Source organism: Amblyomma mixtum, chromosome 7 (genome assembly GCF_055824585.1).
Source record: "Amblyomma mixtum isolate Tamu chromosome 7, ASM5582458v1, whole genome shotgun sequence".
Lineage (NCBI taxonomy): Eukaryota > Metazoa > Arthropoda > Arachnida > Ixodida > Ixodidae > Amblyomma > Amblyomma mixtum.
This window is the reverse complement of record NC_143018.1, coordinates 24,972,455-24,993,775: the sequence shown is the minus strand read 5'-3', so window position 1 is coordinate 24,993,775 and position 21,321 is coordinate 24,972,455. Positions and strand designations below refer to the sequence as shown.

The 21,321-nt window shown below is 47.8% G+C and overlaps 1 protein-coding gene across 1 annotated transcript in view; it reads left to right on the top strand.

Annotated features, from left to right (window-relative positions):
• Nucleotides 1-6,166: 6,166 nt before the first annotated feature.
• Nucleotides 6,167-21,321, top strand: part of LOC149335350 (calcium-activated chloride channel regulator 1-like) — a 30,071-nt gene continuing 14,916 nt past the window's right edge. The window contains exons 1-5 of the mRNA XM_089553791.1: nt 6,167-6,294; nt 12,837-12,999; nt 13,786-14,083; nt 20,122-20,228; nt 20,863-21,036. Coding sequence (XP_089409917.1) covers nt 12,838-12,999; nt 13,786-14,083; nt 20,122-20,228; nt 20,863-21,036 — 741 coding nt within the window. The 5' untranslated portion in view covers nt 6,167-6,294; nt 12,837. The remainder of the gene's footprint in view (nt 6,295-12,836; nt 13,000-13,785; nt 14,084-20,121; nt 20,229-20,862; nt 21,037-21,321) is intronic.

The window sequence follows — 21,321 nt, the reverse complement described above, 5'->3', positions numbered from 1 at the left end:
GAGTGTGCCATGAGGTGCGGGGTACAACATGCGGCGGCTTTCACGGCGGCCGCGTATAAATACTCTGCGTATACAAAATGGACACCTTCAAATCTGCCCTGCAATCTGTCGAATCCCTAACTGTCCCCACGGTAACTTTGTTCTGCTGCTCGCAGAGGGGCATGGTTTACTTGGAGATCCACGAAATTTTAACACAGCACGCGCTGCAACCGTCGGCTCTGTCCTGACTTGCTTTACAATTTAAAATAAATTCCTGTCAAAACCTCGAGTTCTTGCGTCGCTATTGTCATCATAGAGAAATATCTACAAGAATAAGCAAACTTCATTAATACTCGTCTCCGATTGTAGACTGTCCGTTTAAAGGGAGCGAGGGCTGAGGGTATTAAGAGTCGAACAGGCGTGGGCATGAAATGGAGAGATGGGATGTTTTAGAAATTAATTTGGTTGGTTTATTTAAGGCAGGTATTCTGAGTACGACCTCACCATCACGTGCCTTTGTAATTGATTAGCGATAGGTTTTCGCGTATTTGAATCACCGTACTAGCAGGGACAATGTTCCCACATCAGTTACAGGTTGAGAGCCACTTTTCAAAGAGACTACTTGGAACACTTGTTTCTGTTTTTCGCGATTCACATAATCGAGATACTGTACTTCCCGTGTTATGTAATCTTGGCTTTAAAACCAACATGAAAAACAACGCTACTTTAAGGACACTGGTATTAAGTTAAGCGCAAAATGCGAAGGAATCACCGAAAAAAGAAATCATTGCCTCTACATTATGCTTACTGATGTATCCACACTCAAAAGCTAAGAACAAAATTGTTTTTAGCTCCTCTAAAATGTGAGAAATCGTCATGTCGCCTATTAGCAACCGTTCAATTTGCATTTTGTGCGGCTGGTACGGGTCATAAGAAATACCAGATCGAAGGCTTCGAACTAACTTGAAGGCCCTGACACATGCAACAACTTTTTATTCAAGAAATCTCTGGCCATTTTCCCCGTAACACTTGTCAGAGAATGAGAGACGAGAAAGGTGTGTATACGCTGGACAGAAGTAGCACATACCTGCTCCCTTTTTAACACAGCTCGCTCTCAGTGTCGCCAAATATTTTGACCAAAACTCACTGGCGGTTCAGAAGGCGTTGAAACCAAACTTTGCATGCAATCTCCGTGCAGTAACAAGTACACGACGGGCAAACATTACGTAGCGAATGCAAGAAATTTGGCAGCAATGGGTTGAGTTATAGGCAATATCATCGCTAGTCACGTCACGGTTGTCTGTTGCTGGCTGCCCTTGTTGCCTTTCTCACTCCTCCCATAATCGCCGCACGTGCTTTTCTGGTGGAGTGCAAGAAAGATGACATCGAAGAGGTGACGGTTGTTGTGGCGGGAGTTAGGTATGCGACACAGCGACACCCCCTTCCACAGATACAAAAAAAAAAGCGTCTCGGCTTTTGTCTCACGGACGTTCGCACTGAGTTTATCGTTTTTCTTTAGCTGCACGATACGGTGGCTTTCTTTCCTCCAACATGTTTCTTTTTTTTTTGCATCTAGAGGCAGGCTAAATGTGTAGTTTCTTTGCGTCCCTATTCTTTGGCCACCTGGGTAAATAAAGTTAGCCGCCGCGGTGGCTCATTGGTTATGGCGCTCGGCTGCTGACCCTAAGGACGCGGGTTCGATCCCGGCCACGCGGTCGAATTTCGATGGAGGCGAAATTCTGGAGGCCCGTGCACTGTGCGATGTCAGTGCATGTTAGAGAACCCCAGGTAGTTGAAATTTCCGGAGCCCTTCACTACGGCGCCCCTCATAGCCTGAGTCGCTTTGTGACGTTAAACCCCCATAGACAGACAAATAAAGAAAAAAAGGAAAACAATTATTTCCAATGGTGCATAAGTGACAGAGATAGCCTTACCCTTTCCCTCCTCCACAGCTACCCTCATTTCAAGCGACACGAGTATACATTCTCTTTGGCGTTCTGGAGAACGAGACTCTTTTCATTGACGCTACAATACACCGTATACCCTGGAAGGAGGCCCCACCGCACAACCTGTAACGGTTGCCCAACGAGCCAACCGTTGCCCAAGCAAGCAACGAGGGAGCCCAGAGGGGCCTGTCGGCAAGCCTGAAGCATTCTCTAGTAGGTGAAGGTCACTAATCGGACAAGGACCCCTCGGACGGGACAGCGTATAGCAGGTTGCCGTCACAGCACTTGTCTTAGTTATTTTGACGCCCACCCCTTATCTGGGCCTGCTGCTTGGAGCTGCTGAAATCAGGCTGCCGTTTCGAAAGAACCGCCCCCGCCCCTCTGGAAACCCCATACTTTCATCGGCAGCGCAGTGCCCCTGCCCCAACATCTCCCAGCAGTCCCAGCATCGTCAGCAGTCCACCGTGTTTTCCATTACCATAGCCCACCAATGTTTCCAATGTTGGTATAATACAACAATTCGTTTCTTTTTAATTCTAGTGCATTTTTGTTTTTGCTTTCCTGCGACCCAAGCGAAGCCACTGCGTCGCCATCACTGGGCTTCAACTAATGAAGAAAAAGCGACGCGGTGTGTGGCGTCTCACGAGCAAATCACAATGAGCGAAAAAGAGACCAGGAAATGAATTGGAATAAAAGGAATCGAAGGAAAAGGAAAATCTTTGTGCCTTCGGATGTGACCTGTGTGGCTGACTCTAGCGGCAACTTCAGCACGCAAGCTCATTTTAAGTGCTTTACCGTTACTGAAAACAACAGGGAAAAGAAGCTAGATACAGGGCCACCCTCGATCTTTCATCGACTGTCGTTCTGTTTTTTGCTGTGCGATCATCTCCTGCGAAGTATGTACCGTCTGTTGCAAAAGTTTACAGCCCACCGCGCCGTTTGTTTCAATGGCGCTGTGGGCTGTAAACTTTTGCAACAGACGGTACCTTGAAGACCGATTCAAAGTTTCAAAGTTTATTTCCCATCTAACACTACAGATGGAGGAATCGTAGAAAAAAGCTGCCCTTGGGCAGCTTGATGAGTCTACAATCCTAATTATTGACAGGGAGGCAACACAAGAGTTTATACAATTTAAAAAAAAAAAAGCACATCAAGGAAGCACCCGAGAATACACAAAACAGCAATATGTATACATAATGAAACTTAAACCATGTTATTCAAAAACAAATTACGTAGTTCACGACGTGAAAAAGAAAACCAATCGAGGTTAATGTGGATATACCTATGGATGTGTGTACTGAAGGCATTCCCTACCAAGATTTAGTCGAGGTGTTGGCACTGTCCATTCTTCGCCAAGTCTTGTTGGATAGACTGATTCTTTTTTCCTTAGTTCTGCTAAATTTTTAATATTTGTTACATTTTTCCTGATTTCTGTTTTAAAAGTAACAATGAGGCGATATTTATAAAGATTATGCGCTTTAATAACTCTGGAATGACAAAAGAAAGCTGCACTTGGATGTCGGAACGGTAAATTATATGTATTTCGGAGATATCTTTTTTGCATTAAATGAACCACGCCGTAAAGAAATAACGGACAAAGGAGGGAGTGAAATAAGAAAGGGCTTCGCACAATTTAAAAAAAAAACAGGCTTTTTGAGTTAGCACAGCGCTTTTTTCGGCATAGCATTGTAAGCAGCATAGTTCATCAGAATGCAGCTAAGACGGGCTAACGAGCAGACTTGTTAACTAATATTGAATAGTAAACTTTGTAATTATTACTGTTAGGCTCCTTAATTATTTAGATGCATGTAGCCGACTGTAAGTAACATCCATGTTAGTTTTAAAAATTTCGGAAACGCAGTTACCCTCGGCGCTGTGGCCTAGCAAATTTTTCTACATCGCGGCAAAATACATGCGCTTTCGAGAAGCTTGCAGGCGAAACAACCTCTCCAGTGCACATAACACGTAGAGATAGGTAAAATTTGTTGGGCCATAGCGCCGAGGTTAACCGCGTTTTTAAAATACTAAGAACTGATACTAATAGTAATTACGATGAGCTACACATCTCTGAGCAATTAAGGGACCTATAAGAAGTTACCCATTCAATATTAATTAATCAGCCTGCTAGTTAGCACGCCTTAGCTGTATTCTGACTTACTAGAGCACTGACAATGCTATGCCGACAAATGGCTGACCAACTGGATTCAAGGAGAGAAGGCAAGCATTGCAGAGTGCGGCCGGCAGAGTGTCAGATGGGTGGATGAGAATAGGAATACTGCGGCGATAAGGTGGCCTTAGCTGGCACATGACGCTGCTAGTCGGAAGGTTATGGGATATACTTTTCTCCTGAAATGGGCGTAGTCAGGCCGGTGCTGCTGGTGCTTCTGATTATGGTGTTAGCGTAACAGTGCTTTGGCTATCTGTTCTTCCCGGCACAAGTCTCGTCCAAGTCCGTTGCTTCCGCTATAATATAATTAACTCCACTTAATCTCCTAACCCACACTGCTGTTATTCTGTCCCCAAGTGTTTGCCCGGTAATTTTCATTTCCATAACTCGTTGCGCTGTCTCGAATTTAGTTTTCAACCTTTTCGTTGGCAGGTGCAACTGCCATTGTACCATAGTCCTTCAATGCTTTTTCATTGAAGGGCTACGATAGGATACTCTCAGTGTGGGAGCGGCAGAAAGGTGTGGGAGTTTTTGTGCATGCGGTGTGAAGACGTTCCAGCCGTAGCTTTCAAAACAAACTAAAAGAACCAATATACTAAGCGCGGACTTCTTTTGCAGCTGCTTGCACTGTAATACTAGTGCTAGTTACATCCCTTGCATCGCCTTAGGCCATAAATAATAATGCAGCTCTAAACAGAATGACATGGTGCCACAACATTTTCGCAGTAGTTCAGGCGGTTACACGGGATACTTAAACACTGTTTCGAGATATAGCGTGGTCATATTTGCGAAGAGCAGCATGAAAGTGGAAAAACACTTACCATGCACCAACTGGCCCAACAAGCTACGCTTCTTCAAATAGCATGACACATTTTGGCTTGCAAGGACAAACTTAAAGCCATACTAAACGTCACTGCATCAGTTTACTTAATTTTGAGTAAAATTCAGCGTAATTTTTTTCTGATACGGCAAGATTTCACTATAACAGTCAATATATCCGACATGCTCGCATTTTTTTTTTCTCTCTATTGACGTTCTTGCCATCGTCAAAAGCGTTCCCCATTGGTTTTCTGACACTCTTGACTGCTCCATGCGAGTGGTGGAAAAAGTTTAAAAGACAGATTTTGCTACACATGAGAAGAATGAACCACTATTTTCAATATTTCCATAATAGTAAGCTACAATTTTCCAATTTTCAAAGCTTTTGCGTTATACATGAAACTTGATTTCATCCGATAACCATCCGTTTATGATGCTATCGCCTCGATGTTTCTCGTAATTCGACGGTTTCTCATGATATGAGCAATTCTCAGAAGGGTGAATTCTGAGTATATTTTTTTCGCTAGTTTCGCGATGTCTCCCGCCTCTCACGGACAGTGGAGTTCAACACACCGACACTAAAGTTGCTTAAATTGCTGCCAATGGATGACGCCTCGGTGTAACCTCGATGAACTCACATTTTTTCACCTCGTGCGATAAGGTTGAGACAATAGGAAGGCTTGCCACAGTGGATGGGAAGTGTCGTGAGTAAAGTACCTTTTTCATCATCTTTTTTTTTTCCGCCGCGGTGGCTCATTGCTTACGGCGCTCGGCTGCTGACCCGAAAAACGCGGGTTCGAACCCGGCCGCGGCGGCCGAATTTCGATGGAGGCGAAATTCTAGAGGCCCGTGTGCTGTGCGATGTCAGTGCACGTTAAAGAACCCCAGGTGGTCGAAATTTCCGGAGCCCTTTACTACGGCGTCCCTCATAGCCTGAGTTGCTTTGGGGCGTTAAACCCCGATAAACCAACAATATATATATATATTTTTAAATTCTAAATTAACTCTACTCTGCGCGGCTAGCCGCGTATTGTACTTGACGCTCCTGGCCTTTGTTTGGCTTCGCTTATCTTATCTGACCCTGGTGAACTGTCGAGCCGCCGCTGCTGCTGCCGCCTCCTGGTGGCGTTGGCCGAAGATAGATTACTTTCGCAACGTGCAGTAACTGCTCCAGCATGCGTGCCGTGTGTTTTCCTATCGGATATAAAGCGAACGACTCGCGCTGTGACATACGGTCAGTGCCAGCCGCGATTGTGTTTGCGTTCATCTGTCGGTGATACAGGGCGACGGCTGTCGACCGAAGGCGCCCGGAAGACGACGGAATCGCCGGTGGCGCGCCCCGGCTAATTGTTCTCATTTTTCTACCAGCTGAACGAAACTAAGGTAAGCATACCCGGTTGCATTGGAGTTCTCCACTAGAAAGGAGCCTCATGTAGGCCTCGTCCACGATAACGACGTGACCCGCAGTAGTTCAGCAGCTTTATTACACTAATAACTCAGTAGAGCTTAAATGTGGTCAAATAAGCGCATCATTCAACCATTTTAATAACGCAAACGGGGGCACATTGCGGGTTCAGAGGTTTACCGGTTTTAGATTTTTAATTGATTGACTGTAGTAAATTCTAGACAATGCTGATGAGATGGGAGCAGGGAGCCGTATACGGCGCTAATATAAGACGCTAATATGACACAGTTAAACGCTGAGCGACCAAGAATAGGTTTGGTTTGGCTTATTGGGGTTTCGAATTTCGGATCACTTGCCGATTTTCGTTAACGTAGACACACCTCCTGCAATAAAAGAGAATAAATCGCGAACTGACGCAAAGCTAGATTATGAATCATTCCGCAAAAAGTTGTTATTCCTCAATACTGACCTAATCTATCATGAAGATGTTAATATAGAGTTCTCTAACCTGATTACCACCCTTGTGGATCTAATAAAAAACAGTAGCCGAAGTACAACAGCCACGAGGCGTTACAAGCCAATTTGTCCGTGGATGACAGAAGAAATTTTGAACGTGTTAAAGAAGAAGGACTATTGGTATCACAAATGGCTACATCATAGAACTAACCAGTATTACTTGTACCAGTTCAAATGCGCACGTAATAAATCAGTGTCGTTAATGAGAGCCCGCAAAAAGGAATATTTTGCATGCCGAATTAAAGCCGCCACTGGGAATTCAAAGGAAATGTGGCAAATTGTAAATGAGGTGACACATAACTTTAAAAAACGTTCCATACTTCCCTCCAATGTGACTGAGCAGACAGTTGAAGACTTTAATACATTTTTCGCCAAAGTTGGCCCTGATCTAGCATCGAAACTTCCTGATATAGGTACTAGCAGTGATCTTCCGCGGCCAGTTTTAAATTCTTTCGTTCTGCACGAAGTTGAATTAAATGAAGTGATGTGTGTCGTTATGGATTTAGCAACAAACAAGGCGGCAGGCTACGATGGCATTCCTGTGAAGCTAATTAAAGAAAATATTGATGTTCTAGGACCCATATTATGCCATTTATTCAACCATTCAATACTCAACAGCACATACCCATCATCCCTAAAGATAGCACGTGTTACTCCTGTATTCAAGGACGGCGACTCCTCTGACCCTTCTAGTTACAGACCTATCTCTGTACTTAGTGTTATTAATACCATATTCGAAAAAATTCTTTACAAACGTATTCATCAGTTTCTTGAGAAATATAACATTATATGCCCAGAGCAGCACGGATTTCGCCCACAGTACTCCACCAGCTCAGCAGTCATCACTCTTACCCAGGCAATTAATGATGCTTTACACAATAACAGACTCGCAGCAATTATCTTTCTGGACATTAAGAAAGCCTTCGACACAGTTAACCATGACATTATGCTAAATAAACTAAAAACATATGGATTTCGCGATAAGGTGCTTGACTTTTTCTCTAGCTACCTCACAAACCGCCAACAAATTGTTTCAATGAAATCTTTCTCGTCATCCCTTCAGCGCCTACACACAGGGGTTCCCCAGGGGTCTACTCTTGGTCCGCTGCTCTTTTTACTGTACGTAAATGATCTGCCCAAGGTATTAGCTTCATCCAAAGCCATCATGTATGCTGATGACACTGCCATTGTAGTTACTGCTCATCATACGGTCGAACTGGAAAGCATAGCAAATATAGAACTGGAAAAAATCTCTGACTGGTTTCTCACAAACAAATTAACAATCAATGCTAAGAAAACTAAATACATACTGTTCCACTCAAAGAAAAAATCAATTCTTTCAACTGATATTACATTAACTATTAACCAGTCCCAGCTTGAGTCAACAAATAATTTTACATATCTTGGAGTCACACTGGATAAACATTTACACTGGCAATATCATATTGAGGCGACTTGCACTAAGATGGCTTCCGGTTGTTATGCTCTTCTCCAGACGCGCGAATACTTTGACATCAATATCCTCCGTGTCCTATACTTCACATTAATACATACTCACCTTTCATATTGCATCGAGTCGTGGGGCTGGACGTATAGCACATACCTAGAGCCTATTAAAAAGTTACAGAAGCGAGCACTTAGAATAATTTCATTTTCTAGTTACACTGTACGCAGTAAGGCACTATTTACTAAACTACGCGTATTACCCCTCAATTTACTTCGTGAGAAAAGAACTGCTGAATGTGTCCATAAAATAATAACAAACAACCTCCCGTTTGACATATCAATATTTAACATCCCGCCACTTCCAACACGGAGCCGCACGTACGGCAATTTTAACTTGCCAGTGAAAAGAAATGTATATGGAGAGCGTCTCCTAGAGTTTACGGGCGTAAAAGTTTGGAATAATCTACCACATGACCTAAAGACTGCCTACAACTTCTCCATTAGAATAAAAAATTATTACCTTAAAAAGAATGACACACTTTGAGTTCATACTTTCATTTTTTAATAGTCGTCTTAGATATTTGCCAGATATTATTTGCATGTAGCCGAATCCTGATACCTTGATTTATTTACAGATTTGTACATTTGCGTCTATTCTAAGGATGTTTGTGATTAAAAAGTGTGCACTGTAATCATTTTATCCTGTTCTTGTGTGTTGTACCCTTGTGATGTTTTGTAAATACTTAACAGCTATTTTCCCTTCGCTTTTTGTGATGCCTTAATTTTTGTATAAGTTCTACGCGTTTTGTTTGATCTAAGTTTCTTAGTTTATATAATCTGTAATATATGTATTTCTTTTGTTGATGCTCTTACAAGTGTTGAGAGTGATGTCTAGCATTCTTTATACTAACTTACTGTCTTTATTTTGCTACATTGTTGCCTGCATGTTTGTATACCCTTTTTTCCATTGGACCCGTTACTAGCCGTTGGCTATGGGTCCGGGCAGTGTTTGCGTACATTTTTAATGCAACAAAGACCAATAAATAAATGAATGAATGAATGAATGAACGTCCCAAGGCAACTCAGGCTATGAGGGACGCCGTAGTGAAAGGCTGCGCAAATTTCGACCACGTGGTGTTCTTTAACGCGCACTGGCATCGCACAGCACGCGGGCCTCTAGAATCTCGTCTCCAGCGAAATTAGGCCACCTCGGCCGGGATCGAACCCGCGTCTTTCGGGTCAGCAGCCGAGCGCCGTAACCACTGACTGAGCCAGCGCGGCGGGGCGCCAAGATTAAGAGAATTCAATAGGAGAGTTGGCAAAGAAGGCACATACAACTCAGGCTATGAGGGACGCCGTAGTGAAGGCCTCCGAAAAATTTCGACCTCGTGGGGTTCCTTAACGTGCACTGACATCGCACAGTACACGGGCCTCTAGAATTTCGCCTTCATCGAAATTCAGCCGCCTCGGCCGGGATCGAACCCGCGTCTTTCGGGTCAGCAGCCGAGCGCCGTAACCACTGAGCCGTCGCGGCGGGGCGCCAAGAATAAGAGAATTCAATAGGAGAGTTGGCAAAGAAGGCGCATGCATTAACTGCTGTTGTTTTTTACCTTAATAGTGTCAGGTTGCTGGAAGTTCGTTTCACGGGAAAGAATTCGCCTTTGTTCTAAAGAATACTCTACGCTTACTACCGATTTTGGTCCATCCTCCTTCCCTGTTTTACTGCGAATCCAGTAGCAGGATTGAAATGCGAAAATCGAGGGTTTGTTTGAACCTTCGGAGAGTGTAGATGTAGCAGCAGCACCGGTCGCACGCAGCACACGTGGCACCGTCCGCCAGCGACGACGAAGGGCATCAGAGTTGGGCTCCTGCCTCGCGCTAGTCCGTTCTGGCTGGCTCAAGGCAGCATGTCGTTGACTGGCACTACTTCTAATAAATCACCCATTGCTTCCCTCATCCCGGCACCAGAGCGGGTGAGGCCACAAAGCTTCCAACGTCCGCAAGCACCAGCCACCAGACATCTTCCCACCCAAACCCACTAGCTAGGGAGCTTCCCACTCATCCAACGTCACCTTCTCCCCCCCCCCCCCCCCCCCCATTCTACGTCCACCCTCCAAAAAAGCGACCCGCCCACCTACACCTTCCAAAAAATTCTGCCGCGTGTGTTGTGCCTCGGCGTAGAGTAGGAGCATTCATGAAAGTAAAAGCGTCAAAGTAATCATCGAGGGTAAATCCAACTACTTTCGCAGAATTGTCGCAGCAGATGTCTGATCATCCTGTAATTTTTTGTTATTCTCATAAGGTTTGTTCCGTTGTCCCTAGTTTGCGCGCTGCAGATGCATGAATCACATGCATGAATGACCTTTGTCGCTGCTGTCACACATAATCAACCACGTAATTGATCCGCCCTGGCTTGGTTTACACGTGCTCGTATTCGACGCCAGTGCTGCGAGACAGTTGCGGGGAAGCTCGCAGTTTTGTTGCGCTTGCGGCGCCTACTTATATTCGACACTTAATAAATTTAAACCTGCTTCGATTTCCTGTCCTGCAGCGAGCGAAAGGCCGAAACATCCGCGGAACGAAGTGTCAAACGGTGTAAGCAGTGCGCTGAGAATTACCGCATAATGCCGTGTATATCAAGCGTGGTTTATGTCGAATAAAAAGAAACAGAAGGGTAGCTTATTAACACTGGTACCAATTTCACTTCAAGGTCGACCTACGGTCAGCCCGTGCAGTTGTGCGTCATAGGCTCGCGTTCAAGCAGAGCTCGAACCGGACGATTATCGTTGTACATCCGCAAGAGTTTGTTGATTGTGCCACAAATTCTCGCACATACATAATGTAGGCTTGTTTACGCCTTTCAAAATTTCCTCAACAAAGCACAGCCGGGAGCCGAATTCACGGCCTAGTCAACGAAGTGTCGCCGCTTACGTAAAGCACCTTAATTAAAAGTGTGCTGTCACCGTAAGCAGAAGGTTTCTTTCGAAGCATAGTAGAGCACTTAGTTTTATAGGCTGTATTGCTGAGCGTTAAATTGAGAGAAGAACAAGGAGTTATTCGTGTTCTTGAAGATAAGGGCTCACCACGCAATCGCTTTGCCCAAGACGCCGTTTACCGCTGCATGACTTTACACTCCAGGGCGAACGCGATTGGGAGCGCGAACCACGCAACAAGGTCGGCTGGGGCGACCGTAACATTACGTGGCAGCAGATATGCGAAGGCTGAAGAAGGCTGAAGGCCGTGGAGGCTCTTAAGAAGCTCATTTTACGACTCTCACTGTGCGGTCGCTTGGGTGGCGTTCCGCAGTCCGCTATTTCTGTTCGGGTATCTCAAACAAAAGCTGGGCAGGGGGAGATTGGGGGGGGGGGCTGACATGGTAAAGACGCTACGCAAGTGATAACTTTGTGCATTTTGTGGTACTTCTGAACCTATGCTACGGTACTTACATCTTAGTGGGACCTGTTCGCATAACGACGTCGCTGAGCCCTTTGATAACATCCTGAGCAGACTGTAAACAAGGACGTCACCGTGCATAGTTTGGAATTCGGTTTTTGTCACTAGAAAAAAAAAAAAGTTCCGTGGGACCTTTTCCTATTTAGATAGCTAAGGCTGGCATCTCGGTCGACGAAGTCTCTTTCTTGAGAACAGCGTGCGTTTGTGCGGGACGTACAGCATGCATTACGAATTCAACCTGCTGAAATGTTACACCTCCATTGCACACAAGTGCGTCTTACAGGATTTCAGTAAGCCTAATTTGAGCCTAGTGGCTTCTGGGCGGCATTGCAGTACTGCCGTCCAGTTAAGCAAAGGGTGGGCGGTCTTGCAGGCCAAACGGGAAATATTTCTTTTTTTCATATAATCAAAATCCTCTGCGACTTAACTGCTAGAACACCCATGTCCAGAGCAAGAAGTGACCACGCGCTGCAAAGGTTCGAAACCAGCTGTGAACACGAGCATTTTTTGTTTACAGTGTTAGCGGTACGAGGAACTTTCATTATATGTCGGTAACTCACCGTGTAAGGGTAGATAGTGGTCTAGATTGTGGTCCAGTGTTCATCATCATCATCAGCTTGGCTATGCCCACTGCAGGGCAAAGGCCTCTCCCATGTCTCTCCAATTAACCCTGTCCTCTGCCAGTTGCGGCCACCGTATCACCGCAAACTTCTTAATTTCACCCGCCCACCTAATTTTCTGCCGCCCCCTGCTACGCTTGCCTTCTCTTGGAATCCAATCCGTTACCTTTAAGGACCACCGGTTATCTTGCATTCGCATTACATGCGTTGTCCTACGTTATCACTAGTTAATGACTCGCTACATTCCTGTTTGTCTTGATGAGTTAAACAGTAAGCAGACAGGAAGGGAGCCACTGCTGGCGACTGCTGCACAGCTCAGAAATGCGTGCGACGGTTACTGTGTTGCCCGTGTATCGAATTCAGCGTTCCAAAATGCAGCGAAGAGCTCCTGGTCTGGAATTGTACTGGTTTTACTATTGTAGGTAAGAGATCAATAGTTGGAGACTTTTGCAAATGAACCCGCGCCTGATTGTGTCGCTTGGCAGAATGCGGCCGACTGCCCTCCTGCTCGTCGCGGCCGCGTCGCTGCTGTGCGGGTCTCCCAGCCAGGGTCTCCGCATCGACACTGCCACCGGATCCTACGAGGACATCGTGGTCGCCATCCACCCTTCTGTGAAGCCCGACGACCGCATTATCGAGAACATCAAGGTAAAATTTACCTCCTATAACTCGTACAACAGCGACCCTATGTTGGTGTGCGGTCGTAAACGTTTATTTTTCGTGTGAACCAACCTTTTAAGCCGAAGATAGTGAGTAGTCATAAAATGTTCTTTCTGACTACGCTTTTGAACTAAATCGTGTCCGCGTGGGTTCGCGATGAGCAGGGCGTAAAAGAAGGAACGCGCAGTTTGGAAAAAGGACGGTGGTAACTCCGACGCGAGCTCTATAGTTCCTCGCGCTGCCTCTAGGGGCACTGTTGCTGCACGGCACCTCTCTCTCTCTCTCTCTCTCTCTCTAGCCCTTTTTGCTCTGTGACAGCGCCCACTACGGTGCGCTTTTGTGGAAACGTGGGCTATACTGCTGACGCAGTAAGAACTACCCGTTTCTGCGCGAATTTGAGCACATGAAATTTCTTTGGAGTCGGATGAGCGAGCCGAATTCCGTAATGTTACCCCAGAACGGCCACCTCCGCCCCGTGCAGACTCCTCATCAAGTCGTACTTTCTCAAGCCACGTCACATTACCTCGCAGAAAGAGCGGGCTTAGTAAGAAACGCAAAAAACTGTTCATCCAAGTTTAGTTGCGGCGGCAATGAGGCATGTGCCAGTGTTCGTGCCGGCTCACATTTTTCAACACAAAATCTCACTCTACACACATTTCTAGAAGCTTCTAGCTGTACGACTGAATATAAAACATGTTCGCGTGACACGGAGCCAGAATCCTCGCTCCTGACTGCACGCTAGTCTCTAACCTCGCCGTTCTTTGCTCCATCAAGGCCCTGTTCCGATCTGCGTCGACGTTCCTGCACCGTGCCACTCGGGGCCTGGTCCACTTCGGCAGCGTGACCATCGCCATTCCGGAGACGTGGCCGGCGAGGTCCGCCGCCACCAACACCACGGCCAGTCTGTTCCCGGTGGCCGACGTGCATGTGGAGCCGGCGAACCCGCAGTACGGCGACAGGCCGTACACGCTGCAGCCCCGCGGGTGCGGCGAGCGTGGGGAGTACATCCACCTGACACCCAACTTCCTGGCCGACATGAACGGATCCATCGCTGATACCTACGGGAGTCCAGGTGAGGGTTATAGTAGGAAAGAAGATGACGCACAAAAAATTTGAGATCAGTGCGGTGACCTGCATAGGAGCAATGCGAAAGCAAAACGTCCACATACTATATCGACGTCCGTGGCTGTTTTGACGTCCACGTACTATATCGACGTCCGTGGCTGTTTTGACGTCCATGTACTATATCGACGTCCATGGCTAATATGACGTCCAAGTGTATTTTTTCGCTTTTAATTAACTAATTACACCTCATCAACCAAATTCTTCCCAAGGCGACATTTTATCACACGCTATCTGTCACAAACAGCCGCACTTTCACGAATTTATCTTTTGAGAACGACGTAATGGTGTGGCCAAAATTTGCGGACACTTTTTGCTGACGCGACATAGCCATATAATGCTCTCGCATTAAAAAGAAGCTAACAGAATTCTCTACCTCCGAAAACTTTGGGCCAAAGACTCACTGAGAAAGCGACAAGCGTGCAAGCGTCTCTCATGTGAGCCTTGGAGTAGGGGTTTTTTCAAGGGGAGAGGGGAAGAATGGTACAGATATCGATGTAACTTCCCCGCTCTAAAGAGGGGCATGAAGTCTGAGTGAATGGATTTTACGGCTCGTATTGCGCGCATTACGTTCCGTTCAAGTACCGTCCCGCTATAAAACAGTGTTGTGTTTCTACCCCCCCCCCCCCCCTTTAACTCCCTTTGTGTTATTTATTCACAAAGGAAAATTGGGTCACTGACCAAGTCAAGAAATGAAAAATGACGGTTCTCTTTGTGTGTTCCCGTCACACCTGTGTCCACTTCGGACCACGTGGGCCCGATCAAGCCGCTACCGTGAACAATCGCCAAGGTCGACAACCTCGCGACGACCATGGGAAGTGAGAAGCTTGGAATGCCCCTCCGAGCCTCAGCGGATTAGTGTGGCAGGGATGTCAAAGGCCATTGTCAGCCAAAACCCCAGCGAAATTCCTTGAACGGAGTGCAGCGGCGACGAAGGCAGGCGAGGCCCAGGAGCTATTGTCCGAGCAACCACCGTGAATGCGGAGGCGACCTGGCGGCGCCGTCACGCTGGCGGATAATTGAAGAATTCTGTGTCCCCGACTCGCGTTCTGGGCAATCGGCGGGGAGGCAAGTTCATTCCCCTGCTGAAAGACTTCAGGAGATTCCTTTCCCCGCGGGGCTGGATGAGTCAGCAATCTTCCCCTCTCTTCGACCCAGCTGCGACAGAGTGGACAAGCTCGCACCTGCCCAGCCGTGGGCGGTAACAAGGAGGTCCCCTTCGGTCCATCCGATTGGACAGTGCTCGTCGACCATTTTTCCCCAGCCAGGGATCTGGGGAAACCGGACGATATTTAACTCGGCCGTGAGTGTGGCCGAGAAGCCTGCTAGCTCCAGTCGACTACGGTTGACGAAGACGTTCCCCTTCCACTGAGAACCATTCTCAGTCCCGCTCTTGTAAATATTGTAAATATGTGAATACAGTTTTTTCCTTCACTTCCCCTACTCCCCGTCTCCGGCCCACGTTTCCTTCCACCTTCGGCACTACGGCGGTGATCCTGGATCCGATGCCTGGTGGGACACGCTTCTAGCATCGACAAATATATCAACTGGTTGGCAGCGGCGGGATCTTCCACGCTTGGTCCTGGCTTCAGCAGTGGTGAGCGCTTGACTTTCTTTAAGAATCTGCCAGGCTTGATAACTCTGGAAATTTATCACTACCTGTAGATTGTTTTTCTGCACGTGCTCGCTTAAGCATTTCACGTAGCAGCTTATTTTTGAAAGTCCTCGTTCGGAAGTTGCCATGGATTTGAGCAAGCTAAAGAAGCCAGAGTTGATGTTGCTGTGTGAAAAGCTGGGTATTGAGGCCAGGAAAAGTCACAGAAAGCCGCAGCTGATTGAGGCTATTAAGGAATGTGGTGCTAAGGAGGAGGGTGACAAAATTTGGGAGACCTGGGAAGTCATTCAGGAGGGAATCAGAAACGCTAAGGAGGAGGCCGACAGGGTTGAAAAGGAACGCAAGGAGGAGGCCGACAGGATTGAAAAAGAACGCCTTTACCGCAGGGAAGCCGCTAAAAAGGAGGCTGACAGGATAGAAAAAGAACGCCTTTACCGCAAGGAAGCCGCTAAGGAAGAGGCTGACAGGAGAGAAAAAGAACATCTTCGTCTCAAGGAAGCCGATGAAAGGCAACTTGCTTTAATGCGTTTGGAGTTGCAAATTTTACTGGCGAAGCGCGCCGAGAGGAATTCGACATTAAATCAGGAGGTTTCGGCGCGAAGTGAAATTAAAATCGTGAATGAAAACTGCGTGTCGTTGCCCATTGCCCGAGTCGCGATCGAGAGCCCGCTCGGGGTGCGTCTGACCGAGGCAGCCCTCTCCCAAAACCTGCCTAAGCAGCAACCCTCGATTTTCTCAAATCGCTTGGATATGCTGCCCAAAGAAAAGGGCCTTTGTTTTGGAGATAACGCTGCGCAGGTCCTTACCATTTCGAAGGCTCGTGAGGTCGCGGCGCCAGCAGAGCACGTGGTTGAAGAGGGCAAACCTCAACCTGTAAGCTCGAAGCCTGTAAATTCTCACGGTGATGAGCTAGAGCAGGCTTTGTCACAAACAGACGATGAGACGAACGCCGGCGACTTAACCCGTGACGGCTCCGCGTTACCTGATGACGAGTCAGCACAGGACTTACTCACTTGTAGCACAGGGGTAAAGAGCACCGATAGTAGTGCAAGCTATAGTGAGTCTTCCGAATCAGGCGCAAGTAATGACCTGGAGCTAGGTGAGGAATTGAATTCCAATCTTGTGTTACCCCACTCGGATGGCTTTCTCGAACTCCTTCGTGTGGACAAAGAAACGTTCACCGCTGAGCAAGAGAAAGACCAATCTCTAAGCAAGTTGAGTCCCCAAAGCGACATAGGTGTGTCACGGGAGAAAATACCTTTCCAGCTCCGTTCTGGCCTGCTGTACCGCCAGTATAAGGATAGGAGGGGTATCCCACACGACCAACTTACTGCCCGCGTCGCGATCGAGAGCCCGCTCGAGCTGCGTTTGACCGAGGCAGCCGTCTCCCAAGACCTGCCTATGCAGCATCCCTCGATTTTCCCAAATCGCTTGGATAGGCTGCCCAAAGAAAAGGGCCTTAGTCTTGGAGATAACGCTGCGCAGGTCCTCACCAGTTCGAAGGCTCCAGACTTCGCAGCGCCGGCAGAGCACGCGGGTGACGAGGGCAAACATGACCCAGTAAGCCTGATAAATTCTCACGGTGGTGAGCTAGAGCAGGCAATTTTACAAACTGATGATGAGGCGAACGCCAGCGACTTTGCCTGTGACGGTTCCGCGATGGCTAGTGACGCGCCCCGCAAACCAACAGCGAGGGTTTCCACGGGGCGGAAGCGTATAGAGGTGGCCAAACGGGAAGAGTTAATCAAGGGGAAAGTGCGGCTCTTGTTGACTGCTCGACTGAAATCCGAACCGCGTGGCCGCCCCAATTTGGCACCTCGGTGCTCAAGAGTTCGCACCCGCCCCGTGGGAACACAAGCCAAGAGAACGCAACGCGCGAACCCGATCCGAGAGAGACGGATACGCTGGCACGGCATTCGCACTCGTCCGTTCCCTTCTCGCGTTCTGCTTTCTGAGCGTCAGCCAAACTTCAGAACTACGAGACTTGGACGAGGAACAGTTAAGGGTCCCAAGCTGAAATTCCTAGCCTTGTGTCCTGTTGCACCTGCTAGAGCAGCTATCGGACCGCGGCCGCGCAGAGGGCGGCTGAAGAATAGGAACCAGTAAATTCCTCTAATCGTAACGCTGTTTCTGGACGGTTTCGAGGAATAATCCTGTTCAGTTTATTGCTTGTTTCTTTTTGTTCATTTAACTCTCCTGTACAGAAATGCAAGCTGAAATTCCTAGCATTATGCAATGTCTCATCTGCTAAAGCAGCTGTCGGACCGCGGCTGCGCAAGGGGCAGATATGACGCATAATCTCATATTGAGTTTAATGCTTGTTTTTTGTCTTTTGCTCATATATCTCTCCTGTACAAGGATGAGAGCGAAACTTTGGAGCTTGGCATTGCGGGACTCTGTTCACATGCGTTGCAGAAACGTAAGAGATAATGGCAACGCTGATGGCCTCAGCCGAAGCTTTCCCGTGTAATGCCCTTTCCTGACTCCCCGGACGTTAATCCGCTATGCAAATTTGTATTTTGTTTTTTTTGCTTTAGCGGGAATCATTTTTGTCTGTTTTGTATGTGTGTTCAGCAGCTCCACCTTCCCTTTGTGCTCTCACGGGCGGTGGCTTTCTGTGACATAAACCGTGCTACGGCACCCCCCCAAAATTTTAGAAAATTTTCCTCCCTTTTGGCTAAACAAGCTCTGTGTATTCTGGTTTGGTCAAACATGTCAACTTTCGGAGGAGGACGTAAATTTCACGCTACAGCTCATTTTCTCTAAAGAGATTTTGTTGACCGAAAACAGCTTGGCAGTTCTTGAAGTCAGTTTGGCGCTTTCTGCTTGTTGGGCTTTGGACCTTGCTGGTTGAGCTCGTTACAGTTGTCAACGAAGCAAGAAGTACCTTTGGGCCCAGCTGTGACCAAAAGCCGAACGGACACAACTCTAGGTCTCTGCGCGCAGCAGCGTTGGCTGCAACCACTACGAGACCTCTTCGGGCGGCGGACGTGCTGTTGTGTTTCTACCCCCCCCCCCCTTTAACTCCCTTTGTGTTATTTATTCACAAAGGAAAATTGGGTCACTGACCAAGTCAAGAAATGAAAAATGACGGTTCTCTTTGTGTGTTCCCGTCACACCTGTGTCCACTTCGGACCACGTGGGCCCGATCAAGCCGCTACCGTGAACAATCGCCAAGGTCGACAACCTCGCGACGACCATGGGAAGTGAGAAGCTTGGAATGCCCCTCCGAGCCTCAGCGGATTAGTGTGGCAGGGATGTCAAAGGCCATTGTCAGCCAAAACCCCAGCGAAATTCCTTGAACGGAGTGCAGCGGCGACGAAGGCAGGCGAGGCCCAGGAGCTATTGTCCGAGCAACCACCGTGAATGCGGAGGCGACCTGGCGGCGCCGTCACGCTGGCGGATAATTGAAGAATTCTGTGTCCCCGACTCGCGTTCTGGGCAATCGGCGGGGAGGCAAGTTCATTCCCCTGCTGAAAGACTTCAGGAGATTCCTTTCCCCGCGGGGCTGGATGAGTCAGCAATCTTCCCCTCTCTTCGACCCAGCTGCGACAGAGTGGACAAGCTCGCACCTGCCCAGCCGTGGGCGGTAACAAGGAGGTCCCCTTCGGTCCATCCGATTGGACAGTGCTCGTCGACCATTTTTCCCCAGCCAGGGATCTGGGGAAACCGGACGATATTTAACTCGGCCGTGAGTGTGGCCGAGAAGCCTGCTAGCTCCAGTCGACTACGGTTGACGAAGACGTTCCCCTTCCACTGAGAACCATTCTCAGTCCCGCTCTATGTAAATAATGTAAATATGTGAATACAGTTTTTTCCTTCACTTCCCCTACTCCCCGTCTCCGGCCCACCTTCCTTCCTCCTTCGGCACTGCGGCGGTGCTCCTGGACCCGATGCCTGGTGGGACACGCTTCTAGCATCGACAAATATATCAACAGTTACCTGTCCGATCATGTTTTGAGAATCCAGCGTATATCGGCGTACACCGTTAGAAAGGTTTCTCGGAAATTTTTCATGCAAAGTTCTTTAAGAGTTCCATCTGGCGTCCTCTTTATTTTGAGCTATAGATTAGCAACAAAACTTATGTCTCTAAGGGGCGTGGAAGATGACGCCACCGTCGCGGTATGCACGGTCAAAGCTAACGCAGCGTGCCTCGGTTATTCTTGGCCATATATAGGTTGCCATGCGATCGCAAAATTTTGCATTTTGCTTCCGTCTAAACGCACCCGACGCAGTTAGGTTGTAGTACACGATTTCATTCTCAGCGACACAAAGTTATAAGCATTGGACAACATCTGTTGGATGCGACCCTCGCCATGGTCTTACCGGATGGAACATAGGAAAGGGCGTTTAAAGGAAATTGTTCCTTGCAGAGTACCAGCTGGTTCACGAGTGGGCCCACTACCGGTACGGCGTGTTCGACGAGTACGGCGACCCCGAAAGCCACCGGTACCCGAGTCTGTACTGCGAGTTCGGCATGGTAAGACTTTACACTACTATGCAGTAATACTACATTGGACGGGATCAAGAATTAGAAGCTATGCGGGCTTTACGTCTCTTTCAGTAGCTGCAGAAAAATTCGTTTTCTCCAAAGGTTCGAACTCGGTACAACAGCCAGCCTAACGTGGGCTCTTTGCGAACTGAGCTAGCGGGGATTGTTGCCAGACTGCAGGAAAAAGGCAAGCCACTAAACAGCTCCAAGCGACAATAATGTTAATAAGATGGGTTAGACACGTAGCCAAGAATTTTTTTCGGGAGGGGCCCAAGGTAATTTCTTCTAGCTAGCGGGTAAGGGGGGGGGGAGGGTGCTGGCAGCTAGCTGGGCACTGCGAAGAGAAGGGGGGGGGGGGGTTGAACTGAGGAGGAGGGTGGCACCTGGCTACCCTTGGATACGTGCCTGGTGTAGGCCTATATGGCTTAAGCAAGTTTGACAAAATGGAGCTCATTTATAACAATCCATAAATTCAATTACTCATCGAGTAGCTTCAGTGCAATAATTCATAAATTCAGTTTCTCATCGGGTAGCTTCAGTGCCATTGCGGCGTGCGTTACGTATCGGCCAAGTTTCGCTTCGAATCGTGCAGCCTTACAGCGCTTTCCGTTCCACCGAATAGGTTCGTGCCAGCGCCTGCTCGCCAAGGATCAAGTTCACCGCGTCCACGAAATCGGGCGAGCCGTGCCGGATCTACAAGGGCTGCCGCGTCTCGTCCGACTGCAAGACGCGCTTTTCGCAGAACGACAAGAACCCGGTGACGTCGTCCATCATGTTCATGCCGTACCTCAAAGGCGTAAGTGTCGCGCTCTGCGCTGTGCTTTATTTAACTTGTTTTAGAATTGCCCTTTGTATCTGCGAAGAGTTATTTGCTTTTATTCGGGCGCTATGCTGGAAATTAGCGCATCTTCAGTGAGCTGACGGTCCGCCCGCTGATGAACAAAGGCCGGACTGACAACCCTGTTCGACCAGTTTTCTTTAAGAGCTGTTGAGTCACCTTTTATTTGAGCGAAAGAGCCACGGCACCAGCCTTTGGCCTTGTCTTCTCTTGCGTTCCTGAGGTGGCCTAGTTGTCTGAGGC